At 40.5% G+C, this 24,384-nt stretch overlaps 1 protein-coding gene across 2 annotated transcripts in view; it reads left to right on the top strand.

The window, feature by feature from the left end:
* Window positions 1-24,384, top strand: part of LOC106565900 (immunoglobulin superfamily member 21) — a 298,252-nt gene that overhangs the window by 101,059 nt on the left and 172,809 nt on the right. For both annotated transcript variants that reach the window (XM_014133564.2, XM_014133565.2), the window contains exon 2: window positions 16,746-16,858. In XM_014133564.2, coding sequence (XP_013989039.1) covers window positions 16,746-16,858 — 113 coding nt within the window. The remainder of the gene's footprint in view (window positions 1-16,745; window positions 16,859-24,384) is intronic.

Below are 24,384 nucleotides of genomic sequence, written 5' to 3' on the forward strand. Positions count from 1 at the left end.
ACGAACCAGATTCCCATCCAACCATTTCATGCACATGAATTCCCTAATGCATAAAAAAAAGTCACAAACGGGCTGATGGAAACAGGAAATGCAGGAACATTTTTATAAATGTCGACAGACAATTTGTTCATTCGACATGGTGGGATATTTTAGTGTCTGTGTATTAATTATGCCAGAAATGGCAGTGGAAACGCCTATATGAGCAAATATTTATATAATAACCATCATATCGAAGTAAACTTGGAAAGCATGCAGTTTCTTAGGCTACAGATTAAATAAGTTATGGTACACTTCACAAAGTGGTGAAAGTGCATGGTGATGACCTTGATGCGCCTTTCCAATAAATGCAGCCCAAACAAATGTAACCATATCACACCTATTTTAGCTTCTCTACACTGGATAAGAGTCATTTTTAGAATAGATTGTAAAATGTTATTAATCACGCTTGGTTCAGTGGCTCCTTTTAAAATCCCGGATGAAGACACACTTGTATGAAGATGCCCTTAATGTATGGTTTTAATTAGCTGTCTTTTTTCTTTCTTCTTCCTTGTATTTGTTTCTTTGTTAGTACTTTAATTTCATTATTTTATGATGTGAAGCACTTTGTTACTTGTGCCGAAAAGTGTTATACAAATAAAGTTATTATTATTAGATGGAAACCTAGCTATCGAAGCTTATAATGTTGCAATAACTGCTTTGTGTTTCTTAAAACAGTTTTATCCACATAACCGTTACAATAATGTTACAAATGACAACCACTCAGCTCCGGTAACAACAAAACACTTTCTATTGTGCCATAGATTTTATTTTACCACAAATGTATACAGGATTCAGTAACTATTACATGACTGGTGGATTGTGTGTTTTGACGGTTGAAATTACCATCTTCTGATCTAAAAAAAAAAATCCTTCCTGGATTGGAGTTGACTTTCGTTGACCCATGTGCAGATAGGGCTGAGAGACAAGAGGCAATCAAGACATGTTCCCAGCATCGCCTCTGCCACCTCTCTACTCAAGAGCTTTAATTGCCACCAATGAGTGTCTCATATTGCACATTATCTGAGCATAGATAGTCTACAACCAAATTTTATATTTATAGATTTACATATAAAGTTTTTATATTCAGGCTCAAGGCCTTGGCTATATAATGAAATACTGTACCTTTTAATTTAACATATGGACCAGAATTAATATTTATGCTAATTATATGTATGCCTCTCACTATAAGTGAAATGGTAGGAGTGAACAAAAAAGTAAAATACTTGCTGCTTAGTAATTTTTTCATTGAAGTGGTGAAAACATACAGGGCCCTCTGGGCGCTCTTAACAACAACCTTTGCCAGTTTCTATGCACTGTTAATAGAGTATTAATGCCATCTTATACAGTGCTCCTTACCCATCCCTACTCCCTGTTTTTGTGGGTAATGTTATACTGTAGTTTAATAGAATACAGTTTAGGTGTCGGCTTAACCTCGACTGTAACAATAAATGAAACATGGACCAAATGCATTTCGCTGGTGTCCTGCTTCTATGGTATCACCAGTCTTTGTTCTCAACAAGCTTCATCTTCATAAAACACTATGAACACCCATTCTCTTTTGACGTAGTGGGGGGGATGATAATGCTTAAACGTGTCCCAGACACTACAAATCAGCTCTGTTTGTTTACGCAGATTTAGACACAGAGAGGAGGAGAGCAGGTGGAACACAATCTCGCCTATTCATTTTTCTCATACAGTCAGTTGTACTGACATCTAAGCAAAGGTTGGCCATAGCCATAAATCACACAGCACAATAGCAGGACATTTTGGTCCGGCCCATCATTGGGAACGGTTTTGTTTTCTCATTGCAGTTTGGCAAATTGCTGTTAGTAAAATGGAAGAATGCATAGTTTGCAGCCCTCATTAGATGTTGTTCTAACAGTGCCTGATGGATTAAGACAAGCCGGAGGCCTCGTCTGCCTCTACAACCAGTTAATATGAGCCAATTAAAGCCATGCACTCTGCAGCCTCTCCAGTGTTTTATGTGGCCCAACAATTATAACTCAGTCTGCTGCTTCATTGCACAAAGCTTTTGATGTTAAGGAGGTGTACACTCACTAACACTACTTTACACTTACTGCAGTTTATTTTTAGCATTTTAGTAAGGGAACTGTGCCGATGGCAGCCGTTCGTATCAACCCAGCACCACAGAGGTTCCATGTTAGTATATCTACCTCAGTTGTTCATGTCGATCTTGAGCCTCTGCGCTTTAGCCCCTGCCTGAGGAGCCATTATGATATATTTGCTCTGCTCGGCTGTGTGACATAATCTTATGATAATATCAGTCCAACTGAACTACTGATTCATATGGTAGAAAGGTAGGGGCAATTGGTGGTGAGCAAGGATCTAGATGCATCTGCTCAGCTTCCTCAGAATGTAGGGCTTATGGCACAGGAAGGATCAATATTGTGCAGTGTAAGCATTAAAACAGAATGTAAGCCTCCCTGCGGTGTTCCTACACAGACAGACAGCCCTTGTCAGAGCTTACTGGAGATATCCAGCACATGACACGAAAGACAGATTTCTTCACTAAAACCTGATATTATAAAGTATGTTTGAAAGTAGAGCTCATATCGGATAGTACCTTCCAAAACAAATGTACACTACTGTTCAAAAGTTTGGGGTCACTTAGAAATGTCCTTGTTTTTTAAAGAAAAGCAAATTTTTGGTCCATTAACATTGATCAGAAATACAGTGTAGACATTGTTAATGTTGTAAATGACTATTGTAGCTGGAAACGGCAGATTGTTTATGGAATATCTACATAGGCGTACAGAGGCCCATTATCAGCAACAATCACTCCTGTGTTCCAATGGCACGTTGTGTTAGCTAATCCAAGTTTATAATTTTAAAAGGCTAATTGATCATTAGAAAACCCTTTTGAAATTATGGTAGCACAGCTGAAAACTGTTGTTCTGATTAAAGAAGCAATACAACTGTTCTTTTTTAGACTAGATGAGTATCTGGAGCATCAGCATTTGTGGGTTCGATTACGGGCTCAAAATGGCCAAAAACAAAGACTTTCTTCTGAAACTCGTCAGTCTATTCTTGTTCAGAGAAATGAAGGCTATTCAATGCGAGAAATTGCCAAGAAACTGAAGATCTCGTACAATGCTGTGTACTACTCCCTTCACAGAACAACGCAAACTGGCTCTAACCAGAATAGAAAGAGGAGTGGGAGGCCCCGGTGCACAACTGTGCAAGAGGACAAGTACATTAGAGTGTCTAGTTTGAGAAACAGACGCCTCACAAGTCCTCAACTGGCAGCTTCACTAAATAGTACCCGCAAAACAACAGTCTCAACGTCAACAGTAAAGAGGCGACTCCGGGATGCTGGCCTTCTAGGCAGAGTTCCTCTGTCCAGTGTCTGTGTTCTTTTGCCAATCTTAATCTTTTATTTATATTGGCCAGTCTGAGATATGGCTTTTTCTTTGCAACTCTGCCTAGAAGGCCAGCATCCCGGAGTCACCCCCTCACTGTTGACTTTGAGACTGTTGTTTTGCGGGTACTATTTAATGAAGCTGCCAGTTGAGGACTTGTGAGGCGTCTGTTTCTCAAACTAGACACTCTAATGTACTTGTCCTCTTGCTCAGTTGTGCACCGGGGCCTCCCACTCCTCTTTCTATTCTGGTTAGAGCCAGTTTGCGTTGTTCTGTGAAGGGAGTAGTACACAGCATTGTACGAGATCTTCAGTTTCTTGGCAATTTCTCGCATTGAATAGCCTTCATTTCTCTGAACAAGAATAGACTGACGAGTTTCAGAAGAAAGTCTTTGTTTTTGGCCATTTTGAGCCCGTAATCGAACCCACAAATGCTGATGCTCCAGATACTCATCTAGTCTAAAAAAGAACAGTTGTATTGCTTCTTTAATCAGAACAACAGTTTTCAGCTGTGCTACCATAATTTCAAAGGGGTTTTCTAATGATCAATTAGCCTTTTAAAATTAGAAACTTGGATTAGCTAACACAACGTGCCATTGGAACACAGGAGTGATTGTTGCTGATAATGGGCCTCTGTACGCCTATGTATATATTCCATAAACAATCTGCCGTTTCCAGCTACAATAGTCATTTACAACATTAACAATGTCTACACTGTATTTCTGATCAATGTTAATGGACCAAAAATGTGCTTTTCTTTAAAAAACAAGGACATTTCTAAGTGACCCCAAACTTTTGAACAGTAGTGTAGTTGTCGCCAAAGGGAATAGATCTGCCTAGCTTCTGCCTGGTGAATGTCCAAATCCAGCAGCTGCCGCTCTTCAACAAGTACAGCAGACTAAATATGATGCTTATCAGGAAAGCAGAGACTTGAGGGCCCATTGCTGTCCTTGCCATTTGGCAGATACAGTTGTTAAGGGACTCACCAAGTCCTATCCTGTCTGTCACTGTTGTGAGTGGTCGTTCACAACTAGTGACACAAAAAAGACAACCCTGCTGCATTGTGCAGGGTTCCAAACCTCCAAACCGATCACTTACTGCCTAGATTCAACGCTGTCCTCAACATATAGGGAACAATAATTCAGATACTAATAATATGATCATATTATGTGTCAGCAAAGGCACAGTTGCCCTGGAGACTAATGAAAGGACCACTTGAGAAATCCTCCATTGTGATATCTCTCTCTCTCTCCCTGTCTATTTCTCTGTCTCTCTCACTTACTCACTCATTCAATCATTCACTCACTCCCTCTCTCACACTCACTCCTCTCTATCTCTCTCTAAATACTTAGTCTGATCATTCAATCACTGCACCATTTCATTGCTTAGCCCACTGTCTTTCTTCAGCTGAGTGGGTCTGAATGATCTGACGCTTTATAGACTTAGTCATATCCATGCATGGCTTGTGGGTGTGGGGAACTGGTGAATCAATGAATCACTGAATAATTTCAGACTGAAATGGGGCAATCATTTTGATGTGGAATCTACAATTAAAATGATTGTGTTTGTTTATACTGTCATTATCTTTAACAGTAGTTAGGGCCTATTGAGTAGTGTGGACATTGAAAAAGAGAGACTTTCCGTTTTGGCTGACCTTGCAGAGTTATACACATAGACACTGTATTACCATACACACACACAACAGGCACAGAATGGATGTGAGAAGGATTTGGTTATTTGCCTTACAGGAAAATAGGAGCAATGAATATACATATTATGCAGTAGATATAACAGGATAATAAAATGGATGCAGAATACAACAGAATGGAATGGTACTAACAGTAGCACGTGTGGATTAATAATAACACTCTTAAGAAAGGACTGTATAATATAACTAAATATGCAAACAACTATCAGCAACTGCAACCAACAGTAACAGTAAAAACACAGTTACAATAACAATATTAACTCACTTAACTGCACTCCATCCCACAAGTCCACTCAGAGAATAACTGAGGAGACAGTGGCCTACACAGTGAGAAGAGCTGTCAGGTGTCCTGCCCCCTGACAACTTGCCCCTTAGCAACCAATCAGGGCCCAGGTCACACAGATCAGAGAGAGTTTGAGAGGCAGGTTTATGGTACTTCTAGACTCTCAGTCACAGCTCCTGGGGGATGGGGAGTGGAGTGTGCAGCTTGAAAGGGTTGTGAGGTGCTGATAAGAGTCGACGGCAGGGAATTGATGAATCACTCAACTTCAGCACCCATATCAATAACCTACAAAGCTAAATCTAATCCAGACTGGGCTTTCTGTAATGCAACAAATCCTGCTTCACCCATCCCTCCTAAATCTCCCTGGTCAAGTCCTCCCTCTGTTTGGTGACACTCTACCACCACGCCACCAAAACTCTGCTCTCAAAACTGGACAATCTATACCACTCAGCCATCAGATTTGACACTGGAGCCCTCTACCGCACTCACCACTGATCCCTCTACAAGCAGTTTGGTCTACCATCCCTCACAAGCAGACAACACATTCACTGGTTCACCCTCATTTACAAAACCTTTACTGGTAAAGCCACACTCTAACCTCTCTAAACTCCTCTCCTTCTCCCATTCCTCCTACCTACAGCCTTTGCTCTACTAACTACATCTCCCTGTATATCCCCACATTCCACTCCAACTCTGGCTCCACAACATTTCAACACTCTGCTGCTACTGACTGGCAGTGTTGGGATTAATTACTTAAAAAGTAATTCATTACATATTACTCGTTACAGTTAACAAAAGTAACATGTTATTTCACAATATTACTTTGTGTGGAAAGTAATGCATTATATTACTAATTATATTACTTTTCATTACTTTCATGAAAATCATCTGCCTGCCACAGCAGCCATTATGGAATGAACAACAAAGGAGCTGATTGGCTGACACTGCCATTCCAAAATGGCTTCGGTGGCTACTGCTAGCTAGCATGAGGATGAAAGGGGCAGGTTTCCATGAAAAGTAGCAGTATTTCCAGGTCAATAGATTTTTAAGTATATTTAAATCAAAACTGTAACTCGGCCACTCAAGAACATTCGCTGTCTTCTTGGTAAGCAACTGCAGTGTAGATTTGGCCAAATGTTTTAGGTTATTGTCCTTCAGAAAGATGAATTAATCTGTCAGTATCTGGTGGAACGCAGACTGAACCAGGTATTCCTCTAGGATTTTGCCTGTTTTATTTTTTTCATTTAACCTTTATTTAACTCGGCAAGTCAGTTAGAACAAATTCTTATTTACAATGACGGCCTACCCCGGCCAAACCTTAACTCGGATGACGCTGGGCCAATTGTGCGCTGCCCTATGGGACTCCCAATAATGTCTGGTTGTGATACAGCCTGGAATCGAACTAGGGTCTGTAGTGACGCCTCTAGCACTGAGATACAGTGCCTTAGATTGCGGCGCCACTCGCTCTGTGCTTAGTTCCATTCCGTTTCTTTTTTATACTGAAACACTCCCCAGATCCTTAACGATTACAAGCATACCCATAACATGATGCAGCCAACACTATGCTTGAAAATATGGAGAGTGGTACTCAGTAATGTGTTGTATTGGATTTGTCCCAAAAATACCACTTTTTTATTCAGTACAAAATGTTAATTGCTTTGCCACATTTTTGCAGCATTACTTCAGTGCCTTGTTGCAAACACTATGCATGTTTTGGAATAGTTTTATTCTGTACAGGCTTCCTTCTTTTCACTCTGTCAATTAAGTTAGTATTGTGGAGTAACTACAATGTTGTTGATCCATCCGCAGTATTCTCCTATCACAGCCATTAGACCGTGTAACTGTTTTAAAGTCACCATTGTCCTCATGGTGATATCCCTGAATGGTTTCCTTCCTCTCCTTCAACTGAGTTAGGAAGGACGCCTGTATTATTGTAGTGTCTGTGTGTATTGATACACCATCCAAAGTATAATTAATAACTTAACTATGCTCAAAGGTATATTCAATGTCTGCTTTTGTTTACCCATCTACCAATAAGTGCCCTTCTTTGCAAGGCATTGGAAAACCTCCCTGGTCTTTGTGGTTGAATCTGTGCTTGAAATTCACTGCTCGCCTGAGGGACTTTACAGATAATTATATGTACAGATGAGGTAGTCATTAAAAAATCATGTTAAATACACTGCTCAAAAAAATAAAGGGAACACTTAAACAGCACAATGTAACTCCAAGTCAATCACACTTCTGTGAAATCAAACTGTCCACTTAGGAAGCAACAGTGATTGACAATAAATGTCACATGCTGTTGTGCAAATGGAATAGACAACATGTGGAAATTATAGGCAATAAGCAAGACACCCCCAATAAAGGAGTGGTTCTGCAGGTGGGGACCACAGACCACTTCTCAGTTCCTATGCTTCCTGGCTGATGTTTTGGTCACTTTTGAATGCTGGCGGTGCTTTCACTCTAGTGGTAGCATGAGACGGAGTCTACAACCCACACAAGTGGCTCAGGTAGTGCAGCTCATCCAGGGTGGCACATCAAATGCGGGCTGTGGCAAGAAGGTTTGCTGTGTCTGTCAGCGTAGTGTCCAGAGCATGGAGGCGCTACCAGGAGACAAGCCAGTACATCAGGAGATGTGGAGGAGGCCGTAGGAGGGCAACAACCCAGCAGCAGGACCGCTACCTCCGCCTTTGTGCAAGGAGGAGCAGGAGAAACACTGCCAGAGCCCTGCAAAATGACCTCCAGCAGGCCACAAATGTGCATGTGTCTGCTCAAACGGTCAGAAACAGACTCGATGAGGGTGGTATGAGGGCCCGACGTCCACAGGTGGGGGTTGTGCTTACAGCCCAACACCGTGCAGGACGTTTGGCATTTGCCAGAGAACACCAAGATTGGCAAATTCGCCACTGGCGCCCTGTGCTCTTCACAGATGAAAGCAGGTTCACACTGAGCACGTGACAGACGTGACAGAGTCTGGAGACGCCGTGGAGAACGTTCTGCTGCCTGCAACATCCTCCAGCATGACCGGTTTGGCGGTGGGTCAGTCATGGTGTGGGGTGGCATTTCTTTGGAGGGCCACACAGCCCTGCATGTGCTCGCCAGAGGTAGCCTGACTGCCATTAGGTACCGAGATGAGATCCTCAGACCCCTTGTGAGACCATATGCTGGTGCGGTTGGCCCTGGGTTCCTCCTAATGCAAGACAATGCTAGACCTCATGTGGCTGGAGTGTGTCAGCAGTTACTGCAAGAGGAAGGCATTGATGCTATGGACTGGCCCGCTTGTTCCCCAGACCTGAATCCAATTGAGCACATCTGGGACATCATGTCTCGCTCCATCCACCAACGCCACGTTGCACCACAGACTGTCCAGGAGTTGGCGGATGCTTTAGTCCAGGTCTGTGAGGAGATCCCTCCGCCACCTCATCAGGAGCATGCCCAGGCGTTGTAGGGAGGTCATACAGGCACTTGTTTTAAGGACATTACATCAAAGTTGGATCAGCCTGTAGTGTGGTTTTCCACTTTAATTTTGAGTGGGACTCCAATTCCAGACCTCCATGGGTTGATAAATTGGATTTCCATTGATTATTTTTGTGTGATTTTGTTGTCAGCACATTCAACTATGTAAAGAAAAAAGTATTTATTAAGATTATTTCTTTCATTCAGATCTAGGATGTGTTGTTTAAGTGTTCCCTTAATTTTTTTTAGCAGTATATTATTATTGAACAATAGTTAGTCCATTCAACTTATTATGTGTTTTATTAAGCACATTTACATTTTTGTAAATTAATTTGTAAACATTTCACAAAACATAATTCCACTTTGACACTATGGGATATTGTGTGTGTGCCAGTGACAAAACATCTCAATTTAATCGATTTTAAATTCAGGCTGTAACTACTTTCTGAAGGCACTGTATACTGTAAGCCAAAAATCTGTGCAGATTTTCTGTCTTTTCATTCAAAATCTTTCTCTCAAGAACTAAATGAGGAATAAGTCGAGATCGTATCATGGAAACACGCGGCCGGTATTAACACACGTTGTTTGACGAAGTAACTGTAAATATATTACCCAATTTGAAAAAGTTACATGTTACCTTAATCCGCTACTCATAAAAGTAATCTGATTACGTAACGCATTACTTTTGTTACGCGTTACCCCTAACACTGCTGACTGGAGTAAACTCCAACATAATTTAAAACTCAACCAATTAATCTCCGTCCCCAGTTTCAATAACAGTTTACATGACCTGGTTATCCACCCCTGGGACTGCTTTTAGACTCAGTAGCTACTAGTTGTGTCCCCTGTGATTGAATGATATTGTAAATATGTATTTTTATTTTTGCATGGAGCTTTTAAGAAATGTCTGCTTTGTATGTATGTTGTCACTTGTCTGCTTTGCTGCACGGTTATTACCCTCTCTTGGTTAGGGTAATTTATTGTAAAAGAAAATGGATTTTCAATGATTTACCTGGTTAAATAAAGGTAAAAAAATATATCATCGTAACAGACACCGTCCATGTATTTGTAGAAGTGGCAGTTTACTGCTGCAGCATTGGTTCTCGCTTCTCCCAGGGACTGTTTGAAATATGAACTTCACTGGCACGAGTGCATAGCCCATGTAATTTGCTCTTTTAAAAATCCATCATCCTTCCCCACCCACTGCCATAAGCCTTTTCTACTGTACCCATGATTATGCCAAGCAATATTAAACAACATCTCTGTTTCCTCTTTTGGTACATGGCCACAGAATTTATTACAATTAATCCCTACAACCATCCTCCTACTCATTTTAGTTTATTATTTGCTACAGAAATAGATATTATGCATTTCAATTATATTGCATATTATTATCTATAGTTACTTACTTATTTACGACGTAGACCTACATAGGAGCACAGGGAGCTATGTATTTCAGTATAATTGCATAATATGTGTTAATAATTGCATTTTAGATAGAAAAGATTCTTGCTCATTTCACCCATGCATTTCCACACTTTTTCCCCAACCGTTTCAATGTGGGCAGTTAATATTTACTTATATGGCACTGCATTATTCATAGAATGGTGAATTTCCACAACCCCCACAACAACGTATGCCATTTAGAGAAGGCATGATAGACTCTTTCCCCTGGTGAGTGACATTGCATCCCACTGAGTCAGTTGACATTTCCAAAGAAGGAAACTTAATTTCCCACAACATATGAGGGTTTGCATCCATATAAAGATAACTCACAGGGAGGGAGCCAGTACTGTATGAGCCGTGCCTGGGCTCCTCATGTGCTAGAGAGTGATGCGGAGCATCGGTACTAAGTGGTTGGAATTTGCTCTAAGAGCATCAGCTCATGTTAATGACCTGCAGTCTTGAATTCAGCCGGGCTTATCCATTCAAATCAACTCCACAGAGAGGCGCTCTGAAGTCTGATGATTAAATTAAGATTCTGTAATAAGCATATGGAGGTGTGGTAAAAAATAGAGAGCTTACAGTCTTTCCTCAAGCTGTAGAGCTCTATCGGTCCATCACAGGTCTCTGTGGTTTCACCTTAAGGGCGTGTTGGCAATGACAAGCAACACACTATCGCAGTTAATGTGTGTAGAATTACATTACACTATGTCAGAGTTAACACATTGTTAATAACATATGTGTGGATTCTTTGAATTAATTGTATTACACACAGTACTAGTCAAAAGTTTGGACATACCTACTGTACTCATTCCAGGGTTTTTCTTTATTTTTACTATTGTATACATTGTAGAATAATAGTGAAGACATCAAAACTATGAAATAACACATATGGAATCATGTAGTAACCAAAAAAGTGTTAAACAAATCAAAATATATTTTATATTCGAGATTCTTCAAAGTAGCCACCCTTTGCTTTGATGACAGTTTTGCACACTCTTGGCATTTTCTCAACCAGCTTCATGAGGTAGTCACCTGGAATGCATTTCAATTAACAGGTGTGCCTTGTTAAAAGTTAATTTGTGGAATTTCTTTCCTTCTTAATGCGTTTGAGCCAATCAGTTGTGTTGTGACAAGGTAGGGGTGGTATACAAAAGATAGCCCTATTTGGTAAAAGACCAAGTCCATATTATGGCAAGAACAACTCAAATAAGCAAAGAGAAACGACAGTCCATCAACTTTAAGACATGAATGTCAGTCAATCCGGAAAATGTCAAGAACTTTGAAAGTTTCTACAAGTGAAGTCGCAAAAGTGCACTCTACAAGTGCAATCACCATTTTACCTGCTGTTGTTGTCTTAGCTAGCTCTCCCAATCAACACCTGTGATTGCTTTATGCCTCGCTTTTTGTCTCTCTCTAATGTCAATATGCCTTGTATACTGTTGTTTAGGATAGTTATCATTGTTTTAGTTTAAGGCGGAGCCCCTAGTCCCACTCAACATGCCTCAGATACCTCTTTTGTCCCACCTCCCACACATGTGGTGAACTCATCCAGCATAACTAGTGCGTCCAGAGATGCAACCTCTCTTATCGTCACTCAATGCCTAGGTTTACCTCCACTGTACCCGCACCCTCCCATACCCCTGTATGTACATTATGCCCTGAATCTATCCTACCGCGCCCAGAAATTAGCTCCTTTTACTCTCTGTTCCGAATGCACTAGACGACCAGTTCTTATAGCCTTTAGCCGTACCTTCATCCCACTCCTCCCTCTCTTCCACGGGTGATGTAGAGGTTAACCCAAGCCCTGTGTGTCCCTAGGCGCTCTCATTTGTTGACTTCTGTAGCCATAAAAGCCTTGGTTTCATGCATGTTAACACCAGAAGCCTCCTCCTTAAGTTTGTTTTACTCACTGCTTTAGCACACTCCGCCAACCCTGATGTCCTTGCTGTGTTTTGCCGATTTCCATCCCCAACTACAACATTTTCTGTCAAGATAGAACTGCCAAAGGGGGAGGAGTTGCAATCTACTGCAGAGATAGCCTGCAAAATTCTGCCATACTTTCCAGGTCTATGCTCAAACAGTTCGAGCTTATAATTTTAAAAATGAGTCTCTAAAAGTAAGTCTCTCGCTGTTGCCGCCTGTTATAGACCCCCCCTCAGCTCCCAGCTGTGCCCTGGACACCATATGTGAATTGATTGCCCCCATCTATCTTCAGAGTTCATTCTGTTAGGTGACCTAACACCCCGGCAGTCCTACAATTTAAGATAGATGCCCTCAATCTCACACAAATTATCAAGGAACCCACCAGGTACAACCCTAAATCCGTAAACATGGGCATTATGTTTATTCATATTATTCTGACCAACTTGCCCTCCAAATTCACCTCTGCTGTTTTCAATCAGGATCTCAGCAATCACTGCCTCATTGCCTGCATCTGCTATGGGTCCACGGTCAAACGACCACCCCCCATCACTGTCAAACGCTCCCTAAAACACATCTGCGAGCAGGCCTTTCTAATCGACCTGGCCCGGGTATCCTGGAAGGATATTGACCTCATTCCATCAGTGGAGGATGCCTGGTCACCAGTGCTCAGCATATATGGGAAAAGCATTCCTCATGAAGCTGGTTGCGAGAATACCAAGAGTGTGCCAAGCTGTCATCAAGGCAAAGGGTAGCTACTTTGAAGAATCTAAAATATATTTTGATTTAACACTTTTTTGCTACTACATGATTCCATATGTGTTATTTCATAGTGTTGATGTCTTTACAATTATTCTAGAATGTAGAAAATAGCAAAAATAAAGAAAAACCCTGTATATTTAGCAGTTGTCTTTCCATTACAAACTTACTACTAGAGACTTTTGAAAACTAAGATTAGTGTTTGTTCCACACCAATTGCATTAATATCCATTGTATCACTTCATGATTACTTGTTGTTCAGTTACTGAGAGAGGGAGGTAGAGTAAAAGCTATTCTCAGTGGGAGGGCCTGTAGAGGAGCTGAACAGACCTACAGCAGCAGTTTTTCAAGTCCCTGAAGTCTGTACAGGAGAATCTCCACGGCGCTGAATTCTCTCATGCTTTGGTTAACTCATTTTCACCAAACTCAGATGCTGCTGCAGTTCACTTGTGTAGCATATTGTGATTAATTACAAGACTGGCCCTGTCCTAGCCATATTCTTTTATGGCAAGGATTGAGATTTACATAAACTGAATAAATCTACCACACCCCTGTACAGACTGCAGTAACATGTGACTTACTGTAAGTGACAGGAGTGAAGAAGAGAGCCTCTCCACAATGAATTTGTTAAGATAGAGGACCCGGTAGCCTAGTTAACTACTGTAGTCTTTGAGCAGCAACAGTCAGAGGACCAGGAGCAAAACATATAGGTAACAGTGCAGGTGATGAAGACTGGATCCAGAAGTTATTTACAAAACATACAAATGCAGAATGATGAAGAAAAAAATATATATATTTTTTTTAAAAGGACTTCACTCGAGCACAAAAGGAAAAATGCCCTATAATTGACTGAGCAACAATGGAAACTCTCAAACCTCTGTAGCAACATGTTACCTTACCAAGCAGTTCTCCAATAAAGACTTGCCCTGACCTTGCATAAACCATTAACATCTTTAAAGGGGTAGGCAAACATTTTTATGGACAGTGATCATGCTTTAAAAGCAATGCTATTGCACATTTCACATAACAATGATTGGCCAATACTACAGCATATTATTACATCAGCCATTTTGGAAAGCACGTCGTGTTTAACAACAAGGGGCCTGATTGGCTGACTATCTTTTGTTGTTCAACGTGACGTGCGTTCCAAAATGGCTGCTGTTGCTTCTGCTACCAAGTATGTGGATGAAAAAACTAGCCGTATTTAAATCTTCTTGATGTAACTTTTTGGATAATGGGAACATTTGGAAGACAGTGCCATGGACTATTCCTGGATTGAGGTATGTTTTCCCGAGCCATAACTTGCTCCGTCTCTGCCTTGCCCTAATCTAAACAGAAGCCCTCTCCGACCCTATAGCGAGATGTACTTACAATCAAGCAAAGGGTTGGAATCTAGTCTGGCTAGCTGACACCTAACTCAATGTGCTCCTGATTCCTTCAGTGTGTACCATGCGAGTCGCGTCAACCAGAATACTTTGTCATATACACAAAAAAAAACATCCATCACAGATTTTGGACACTCTACCCCCTACTCAGCCATAATAATGTCAAACCCAAAGTAAGGAATTTTACATTGAGTGTAATCGACTTCAGCCAACAGTGTAGGCCTACACAGTCTCGTGTTCCGGGCTGTAAATCAAGATTTCTGTCTTTGATTTTCTGTCATGGATAATGAGACATTCCCTGAACATTTACATGTTTTCATTAGAAAGTTACAATATTTTCTGAAGAGTTTGGCAAACACTTTCATGAACAACTACAACATGAAAACATATGTGTAGTTGTTAAATGAGTAATTAAAGACAACATTTAGTTTAATTTGAATTAATAATCACAACATTTCTTAGGCTAAGCATTTCAGATCATTAGGAGTAATCACAAGCCATGGTATGAAGGAATGAAGCCATATGTTACTCTTTACTAATTGTCATACTTGTATTGGAAGTTGGTGCTACTTGACAGAGGAAGTTAATTCAATGTCAAACAGTCTGTGTTTCATTATAATTTTATACTGACAAAACTAACTGACAAAACTGGTATATCTAAGAATGTTCAAAGTACAGTATAGCTAAGCAAGGTTTATGTCCTTCAGTGACATTATTTGTTTCAGATTAGCTGTTTCTTCTCTAGTTATCATAACATAAGCTAAATGGAGGGGGGGGTCACTGAAACAACATACAAAACATGTGGTGCTATGCACAGGTTGATCATATTTTGTTCAAATTGGTTGTCACTGTGTATCTATTGCAGGGCTCTCCATCTTCCTGGAGCAAAATCGTCCTGTAGGTTTTAGCTTAAATCCTAATCTAGAGCTCCTGATTCTAATAATTAGCTGGTTGATAAATTGAATCAGGTTAGTTACAACTGTGGTTGGAATCGAAAACAGGGAGAGGCCGGATCTATTGGGACCTCAACAATTTGAGAAAACGTTGAATAAATCATGTTGGGCATTCAATTAGAAGATTTGCTGTGGTGTAATCCAGATCTATTTAAAATACATGAATAGTACATGTGTATAGTTTGCACTGCTTTTAGACCCTTTTCTAATTTATTTCACTTAAAAGTGTTGAAGCCAATGAAAATGTATTCCCTGTATTAATGAAAAACAAAACATGTCAATACTTTATATAAGCTATTTCTGATCACGTCCACCCCTGAAATACACTCTATAACAGGGCTGTTCAATATCAGTCCTGGAGGGCCAAAACACTTCTGTTTATCATCCTCTCCTTCTAATACGGGAATAATTCAGACCTGGGACACCAGGTGAGTGCAATTACCAGGTAGAAACAAAAAACATTAGGGTTTCAGCCCTCCAGGACCGTAATTAAACAGCCCTGCTAAAACAGTGTTTCTGAACTCCAGTCCTCTAGTACCCCAACAGTAAAATATTTTGTTGTAGCCCGGGAAAAGCACACCTGGTTGAACTTGTAAAATAATCATTCAGCCCTCAATGAGTTGAATCAGGTGAGTTTGTCTGGGGCTACAACAGAAATATGTGTTGTTCGGGGTACTCGAGGACTGGAGTTAGGAAATCCTGCTCTAAAGTATGATAATAAAAAATGTTGTCAAACTACACATATTTCCATGTTTGAAACAATCATATTAATATGCATCTAACTTTGAATTGTTGATAGCAAACTTGCTATTATACACTCAATATACCAAACATTATGAACACCTTCCTAATATTGAGTTGCCCCACTGCCTTTTTCCCTGAGAACAGCCTCAATTCGTCGGGGCATGGACTCTACAAGGTGTTGAAAGCGTTCCACAGGGATGCTGGCCCATGTTTACTCCAATGCTTCCCACAGCAGCGTCAAGTTGGCTGGATGTCCTTTGGGTGGTGGACCATTCTTGATACACACAGGAAACTGTTGAGCGTAAAAAACCCAGCAGCGTTGCAGTTCTTGACAGAAACCGGTACACCTGGCACCTATTACCATACCCTGTTCAAAGGAACTTACATTTTTTGGTCTTTTCTATTCATGCTCTGAATGGCACACATACGCAATCCATGTCTCAATATTCTCAAGGCTAAAAAATCCTTCTTTAAGCTGTCTCCTCCCCTTCATCTACACTAATTGAAGTGGATTTAACAAGTGACATCAATAAGGGATCTTACCTTTAAACTGGATTCACCTGGTCAGCCTATGTCATTGCAAGAGCAGTTGTTCTTAATGTTGTATACACTCAGTGTATTCATGATATGACATTGCTAACCATACTCATTATATCTTTCTTCTTCCCTATAGGATATCTGACAGTAACCATTGAGCCCCTTCCTCCTGTTGTTGTGGGAGAGACTGTGACCCTGAAGTGCAACTTCAAGACTGATGGAAGACTTCGAGAGATTGTGTGGTACAGGGTGAGTAAAGCTACAAGCTCATACTCTATACTGTATATGCCATCAACTCTGATTTGTGTGGCTTAATCACTTTTTGGTGTCAATTACAGTGCATTCTGAAATTATTCAGACCCCTTCACTTTTTCCACATTTTGTTACTATATGTTACAGCTTTATTCTAAAATGGATTAAATAAAAACATGTCCTTATCAATATACACACAATAATCTATAATGACAAAGTGAAAACAGGTCTTTAGAAATGTTTGCTAATTTATTCTAAATAAAAAACAGAAATACTTTATTTGCCGAAGTATTCAGATCTTTTGTAATGAGACTCGAAATTGGGCTCAGGTGCATCCTGTTTCCGTTGATCATCCTTGAGATGTTTCTACCACTTGATTGGACATAATTTGGAAAGGCACACACCTGTCTATATAAGATCTCACAGTTGACATTGCATGTCAGAGCAAAAACCAAGCCATGAGGTCGAAGGAATTGTCCATAGAGGTCCGAGACAGTATTGTGTCGAGGCAGAGATCTGGGGAAGGGTACCAAAACATGTATGCAGCATTGAAGGTCCCCGAGAACACAGTGGCCTCCATCCTTCTTAAATGGAAGAAGTTTATAATCCCCAAGACTCCTCCAAGAGCTGGCCGCCCGGCAAAACTAAGCAATCGGGGAGAAGGGACTTGGTCAGGGAGGTGACCAATAACTCGATGGTTACTCTGACAGAGCTCCAGAGTTCCTCTGTGGAGATGGGAGAACCTTCCAGAAGGACAACCATCTATGCAGCACACCATCAATCAGGCCTTTATGGTAGAGTGACCAGATGGAAGACACTGCTCAGTAAAAGGCACGTCAGCCCGCTTGGAGTTTGCCAAAAGGTACCTAAAGGACTCTTAGACCATGATGAACCAGATTATCTTGTCTGATGAAACCAAGGTTGAACTCTTTGGCCTGAAGGCCAAGTGTCACGTCTCGAGGCAACCAGGCACCGCTCAACACCGGGCCAATACCATCCCTACGGTGAAGCATGGTTGTGTTACAACATCATGGAGTGGTTATGTTTTTCAGCGGCAGGGACTGGGAGACTAGTCAGGATCGAGGGAAAGTTGATCGAAGCAAAGTACAGAGAGGTCCTTGATGAAAACCTGATCCAGAGCGCTCAGCACCTCAGACTGGGGCGATGGTTCTCCTTCCAACAGGACAACGACCCTAAGCACACAGCCAAGACTATGCAAGAGTTGCTTTGGGACAAGTCTGAATATCCTTGAGTGGCCCAGCCAGAACCCGGACTTGAACCCGATCGAACATCTCTGGAGAGATCTGAAAATAGCTCTGTAGCGACCCTCCCCATCCAACCTGACAGAGCTTGAAAGGATCTGTAAAGAAGAATGGGAGAAACTCCCCAAATACAGGTGTGTCAAGCTTATAATGTCATACCCAAGAAGACTCGAGGCTGTAATCGCTGCCAAAGGTGAGTAAAGGGTCTGAATACTTATGTTAATGTCATATTTCAGTTTATTATTTTATTTTTTTTGCAATAATTTCTAAAAACCTGTTTTTGCTCTGTCATTATGGGGTATTGTGTGTATGTAGTTTGTTTCTTATCAAACAATTGAAACCATTTTAGAATAAAGTTGTAACAAAATGTAGAAAAAGTGAAGGGGTCTGAATACTTTCCGAATGCACTGTATTTATACATTTTATAAGATGTACAGTACCAGTCAAAAGTTTAGACACACCTACTCTTTTTCTTTATTTTTATGTTTTAATACATTGTAGAATAACAGGGAAGACATCAAAACTATTAAATAACACATATGGAATATCGTAGTAACCAAAAAAGTGTTAAACAAATCAAAATATATTTTATATTCTTCAAAGTAGCCACCCATTGCCTTGATGACAGCTTTGCACACGCATAGCATTCTCTCAACCAGCTTCATGAAGTAGTCACCTGGAATGCATTTCAATTAACAGTTGTGCCTTGTTAAAAGTTAAATTGTGGAATTTCATACCTTCTTAATGCGTTTGAGCCAATCAGTTGTGTTGTGACAAGGTAGGGTTGGTATACAGAAGATAGCCCTATTTGGTAAAAGACCAAGTCGATATTATGGCAAGAACAGCTCAAATAAGGAAATAGAAACATTAATGTCAGTTAATATAGACAATTTCAAGAACTTTCAACGTTTTTTTAAGTGCAGTTGTAAAAACCATCAAGCGCTATGAGGAAACTGGCTCTCATGAAGACCGCCACAGGAAAGGAAGACCCAAAGTTACCTCTGCTGCAGATGATAAGTTTATTAGAGTTACCAGACTCAGAAATTGCAGCCCAAATAAATGCTTCACAGAGTTCATGTAACATACACATCTCAACATCAACTGTTCAGAGGAGACTGTATGAATCAGGCCTTTATGGTCGAATTACTGCAAAGAAACCACTGCTAAAGGACACCAATAATAAGAACAGACTTGCTTGGGCCAAGAAACACAAGCAATGGACATTAGACCAGTGGAAATCTGTCCTTTGGTCTGATGAGTCCAAATTTGAGATTTTTGTTTCCAAACGCTGTGTCTTTGTGAAATGCAGAGTAGGTGAATGGATGATCTCCGCATTTTTGGTTCCCACCGTGAAGCATGGAGGAGGAGGTGTGATGGTGTGGGGGTGCTTTGCTGGTGACACTGTCAGTGATTTATTTAGAATTCAAAGCAAACTTAGCAACATAGCTACAACATTATTCTGCAGCTATACGCCACCCCATCTGGTTTGCGCTGAGTGGGACTATCATTTGTTTTTCATTGGACAATGACCCAACACATCTCCAGGCTGTGTAAGGGCTATTTGACCAAGAAGGAGAGTGATGGAGTGCTGCATCAGATGACCTGGCCTCCACAATCACCCAACCTCAACCAAATTGAGATGGTTTGGGTTGAGTTGGACCACAGAGTGAAGGAAAAGCAGCCAACAAGTGCTCATTATATGTGGGAACTCCATCAAGACTGTTGGAAAAGCATTCCAGGTGAAGCTGGTTGAGAGAATGCCAAGTTTGCAAAGCTGTCATCAAGGCAAAGGGTGGCTACTTTGAAGAATCTAAAATATATTATAATTTGTTTAATTAACACTTTTGGTTATTACATGATTCTATATGTATTATTTCATAGTTTTGATGTATTCACTATTATTCTACAATGAGGAAAATAGTCAAATAAAGAAAAACCCTTGATTGAGTAGGTGTGTCCAAACGTTTGACTGGTGCTGTAGGCCAAATTCATTTTCCTCTTTTCCTCTGGTGGTATAATGTGTCAAAGTCACATTTGAAGGAATACTGAGGGCCAGTCAATTTAGGCCAGGTGTAGAGAGTGTCACTCTGGCTCTCAATTTGTAACCTGATTTTCCTATCAGCTGGTCATTGCCTAGATATTACAAATATTGCCTAGTCAGACCATTACTCTGTTCCACCTGGCTGATAGGCATTATTAGATTGGTACTTTTTGGCGTAGCACAGATCATTTTCGACCAACCTTAACTTGTCGATAGTTCCTTAATTCCCGACTTGGGAGACATCCAATGACTTCTAAACGTCCATGTGTAGTTGCAGAGGGTTCGTTTCAATTTAGAGTTTTACCGTTATTACCACTCACCTGTCTCAATCAATTAGAGAAGATTTGAAATAGACAAGACAAGTAAATATTGTTGGATTACTTCATGTTTAATAATAAAGCATTTTCTAAATTTCAAACGAACCCCCTGAAACTAGACATGGACGTTTAGAAGACATTGGTTGTCTTCAAAGTCAGAAATTACACAAGTATGACCAAGTTAAGGTTGGTTGACAGTACCTACAGTACGCCAAACATTACCTAACCTGTAATAGCTAATGGAGCATCACATAAGCCCGTTACAATCTGCTAGCTAGTTATTGCCATGTCTTAATGGTTCACAGCTGGTCACTCTGCAATTATCACAACCCCAGTTTGTGGACTAAACTGCATAAATGTTCAAGATAATTAAGTACAGTATGTCAGAGAAAGAATGTCTTTGTCTCAGCCCCTCAAGCTCTAATGCTCGGGTCTATAATGTTGCTGTTGCTTTGTGGATAATGTGTACCAAAACTATGCCCAGATATGTTGCATAAAATGGAAACTGATGTGACATTAATAGGCAGATGATTATAGATCAGAGGCTGGGTTTTGTCTACTGAAACAATGGTGTTCAAAAGAGGTCACACAGAAGCACTTGGATGGATATCAATGAAGCAACAGCTGTCAGCTCACGGCCTGATTATGTAATTTACCCTAAACTCCCCAATTAATCGCTGTTAAGGGTTATACAAGTACGCATGATGAAATATGCTTTCTTTATTCTGTGGAATGCTGCAGTCATAGACAGTATCCTGACTGATATGTGAGTAAAACCTGAGCCAGTTTAGTTTATATGGAGTCCTTACGTTGTTGGGCTTGTAAGCTTCGTGCTCTCAAGGACTAGCCTATAATAATGTTTAATATTGGTGCAGATATGAATGCAAAGTATTTGAAGTAATTCAGTGTCTCTTGATCATAGCAATGCCTTTTACACAGTGAACATGTCTGCCCTTTGGGGGAATGGATTTGGAAGAGGACATTTAATAGAATTCAATAATAGATACTTTTTTATGGAGTCCTCACTATCATTTTTGCCAGGCAGGAACTAGACTGTTATGGTATGCTGCTGTAGTATAAAACAAACTCCATAGAGAGCAAGGCTGTCCACATCAAGTATTGGATAGTGAGGAAAATGCAGAGGTTGTAGAGAGAAACCAGCCTTATCTCTCTTGTGCCCACTGCTCGATGCAACCGCGAATAAATTATAAATCAATTATCCACACTCAGCTGCCAAAGTCTCTTTAATCTCTGCCTTTTATTTAACTAAACTGTCGACTTCTCATTTCTCCCCCACATTCAAATGGAAGTGGGGTTGATACCCACCTGGGGAATCATCATATCTAATCGAAGTCTGGCCAACGAAACAGAAGCTGAATGAACTAAAGATCTCAGCTAGCCACTCATTCATTACCAGGTTGCCCTTATCTTAACAGATTCTGTTTGAGGATTCTGTAATGCACACCAGCGCCAGACTGCTCCTTGAAATCTTGCATATCCTTAGCATGGCTAAGGCCTAGCGTAGTCCCTCAAGATAATTAAGATTGCTATTGAGAGGCTTTCAAGCTGGCCTAGTAGAGTATTAGTGGGCAGCATATCAGAATGTGGAAAGATGTCAAACATAGTCACCTAAAAAAGCTCAAACTACTATTCAAAACTTGTTCGTTTTACATTTTGAACAATCTTTATGTGTGGCATTTGACATAGCCCTGATAACAAAGATAATCATAAAAATCACATAGTCAGACAACCTGGATAAACTGATGGAGGTTCAATATGCCTCTTTTGTAAGTACCATTTTCTACATGCCTCTTTTCATAGTTCGGGAATTTATTATTGTTTACTTGCACCTTACAAAGAAGCTATCCAGATCAGCGCAGTGCCTAATATCTCCCTGGAAGTTAGAGCAGATTTCCATCTTACTGTATGTCAACACTGTGTTTATGTTAGGGACTTATCTGTGAGAGGAGATATAATCCCCTGAATTACACAAAGATCAGTTCATTGGGAAGAAACCCATTTGGGCCTAAAGTAATTTTTGGGTAAATATTGGAAGATAAAGACTACTCCAACATCCAAGATTGAAATGTGGTTTTGTGATCCTTTTCATTCTTGTTTTACCAATACCAATAATGCAAAAAGGCTCTTTATAAAAAAAATATCAAAAGTAGGATCGGAAGAATCTCCAATTCCACATTTATATTAGTCATAGTAAGGTAGACCAGTGAAGAGCAAAATACTGAAGGAAAAAAACCCAGATGGACTATAATACTAGAGAGGGCTCACTCACCATGAGTGTTTTTTCCATCTATTGGATGTTTAAATGTATTAGTCAGACCAGACCACTATGCTCCTAAAGCAAACACATAAAAGCATCTCAAGTGTATGTGATATTCCACTGAGGGCCACATGAATGCTTTTATTTTGCAGTGGGTTCTGGCAGACCATGGATTAGGCACTGTGGATATGTAATACCATCGAACTGTCCTCAACATTGTAATAGCATTTCATGATGGGGTTACAGATAGAGTGGAGGAGAGAATCTCTATCAGCTCTGAAACCATTCTGAACATGTGCAGTAGGGACATGGAGGGATAAGATGTTGGCTGGGGAGGCCTGTAGAGACTTATCCTCACTGAGACGTGTGGCAGCTCACCTCATGCTGTGCTTGTTCTGATTATGTCACTATAATGAAGAGATACCCATGGCTCTCTCCCTATGGGGACCTCAGCAGTGTTGATGGTGACAGCGCAGGGTTTCCGCTTGGCTGCCTGTTGAGTGCCATTCTGCATTACGCTTAATTCTCCCTAGTTTAACCTCCCTCTCTCTCCCCGATTCCCCTCTCTCATTACTACATCCCTCCTCCCACTCTGACAGCACTCTTATGGGATCATCTCTCTGGCCAACATAGTCAGCAGAGCCCAGTGCCCTAAACATGGGCAATTTACCACGGACCTGTCGCTAAGCTCATCCGTTTGAATTAATGGTTCAGGCAGGTTAACCTCAGCCTCTTCCATTATAATGTCTCAGGACCAGCTGTCTTCATCCTGCTCTTTGTCAGTTTGAGCTCTATTCTCACCTCATAGAAGAGATCGAAGATACTGTTAAGAAAGGATGGAACTAATAGTGTTATCATGGAGATATATATATATATATATATTTCTTTTTTTTGCTTTCAACAGTCTGATTATTGATATTGCAAGACACCTGTGATGTTTAAGTTCAAGTTAATGGTCTGAATGTGTCGTTAGCCATTGTGAGAATTTGCTGGAATTTATATAATTCATATGAGCCTCTTGATTAAGTTGAATTGTAGAGTATTGATGTGAGCATTTGGTTAGACACATGATATTCTTCCACTTGAATAGATCACATGGGCTCTCATGCAGAAATGACTGTTGATTGACAAGTGGAGATTGCATAGAGAGAGACGGGATTTAAAGGGGAGATGTACAGTAAGTGCTGCACTTCAAAATAGAGGTAGGCTTACTTTCAATAATAGCCTATCTCAGATTTTCATTACTTCAAGGCTTTGATGTTTGCTATCACTTTATCAGTGAACTGTAATGGGAGTAGCACTTATTTGTCAACTAGGCTTATTTGCTGTGGAATCCATTTTCCTTTTCACTGATTTTGCTTTTGTTCTGTGTAATGCATTACAGTCTCCCACTTGGGACTATTAGACAATGAGAGCCCATTTATTTGTGAGAGGTAGCCTAGCATAAATTTGTAGGATATATGACAAGAACCTTGGTAGGAATAATATTTAACTCTACTAAATACGGTGTTATGAGCATGAGCAATGAACCTATAACTACCAAAGAAGTAAACAAAGGAATACAAAGCCACTATTATCTATGAACTCATTTTCAAATGTGATATAGGTACAATACAGTACCTCCC

This window comes from Salmo salar, chromosome ssa12, assembly GCF_905237065.1.
Source record: "Salmo salar chromosome ssa12, Ssal_v3.1, whole genome shotgun sequence".
Classification (NCBI taxonomy): Eukaryota; Metazoa; Chordata; class Actinopteri; order Salmoniformes; family Salmonidae; genus Salmo; species Salmo salar.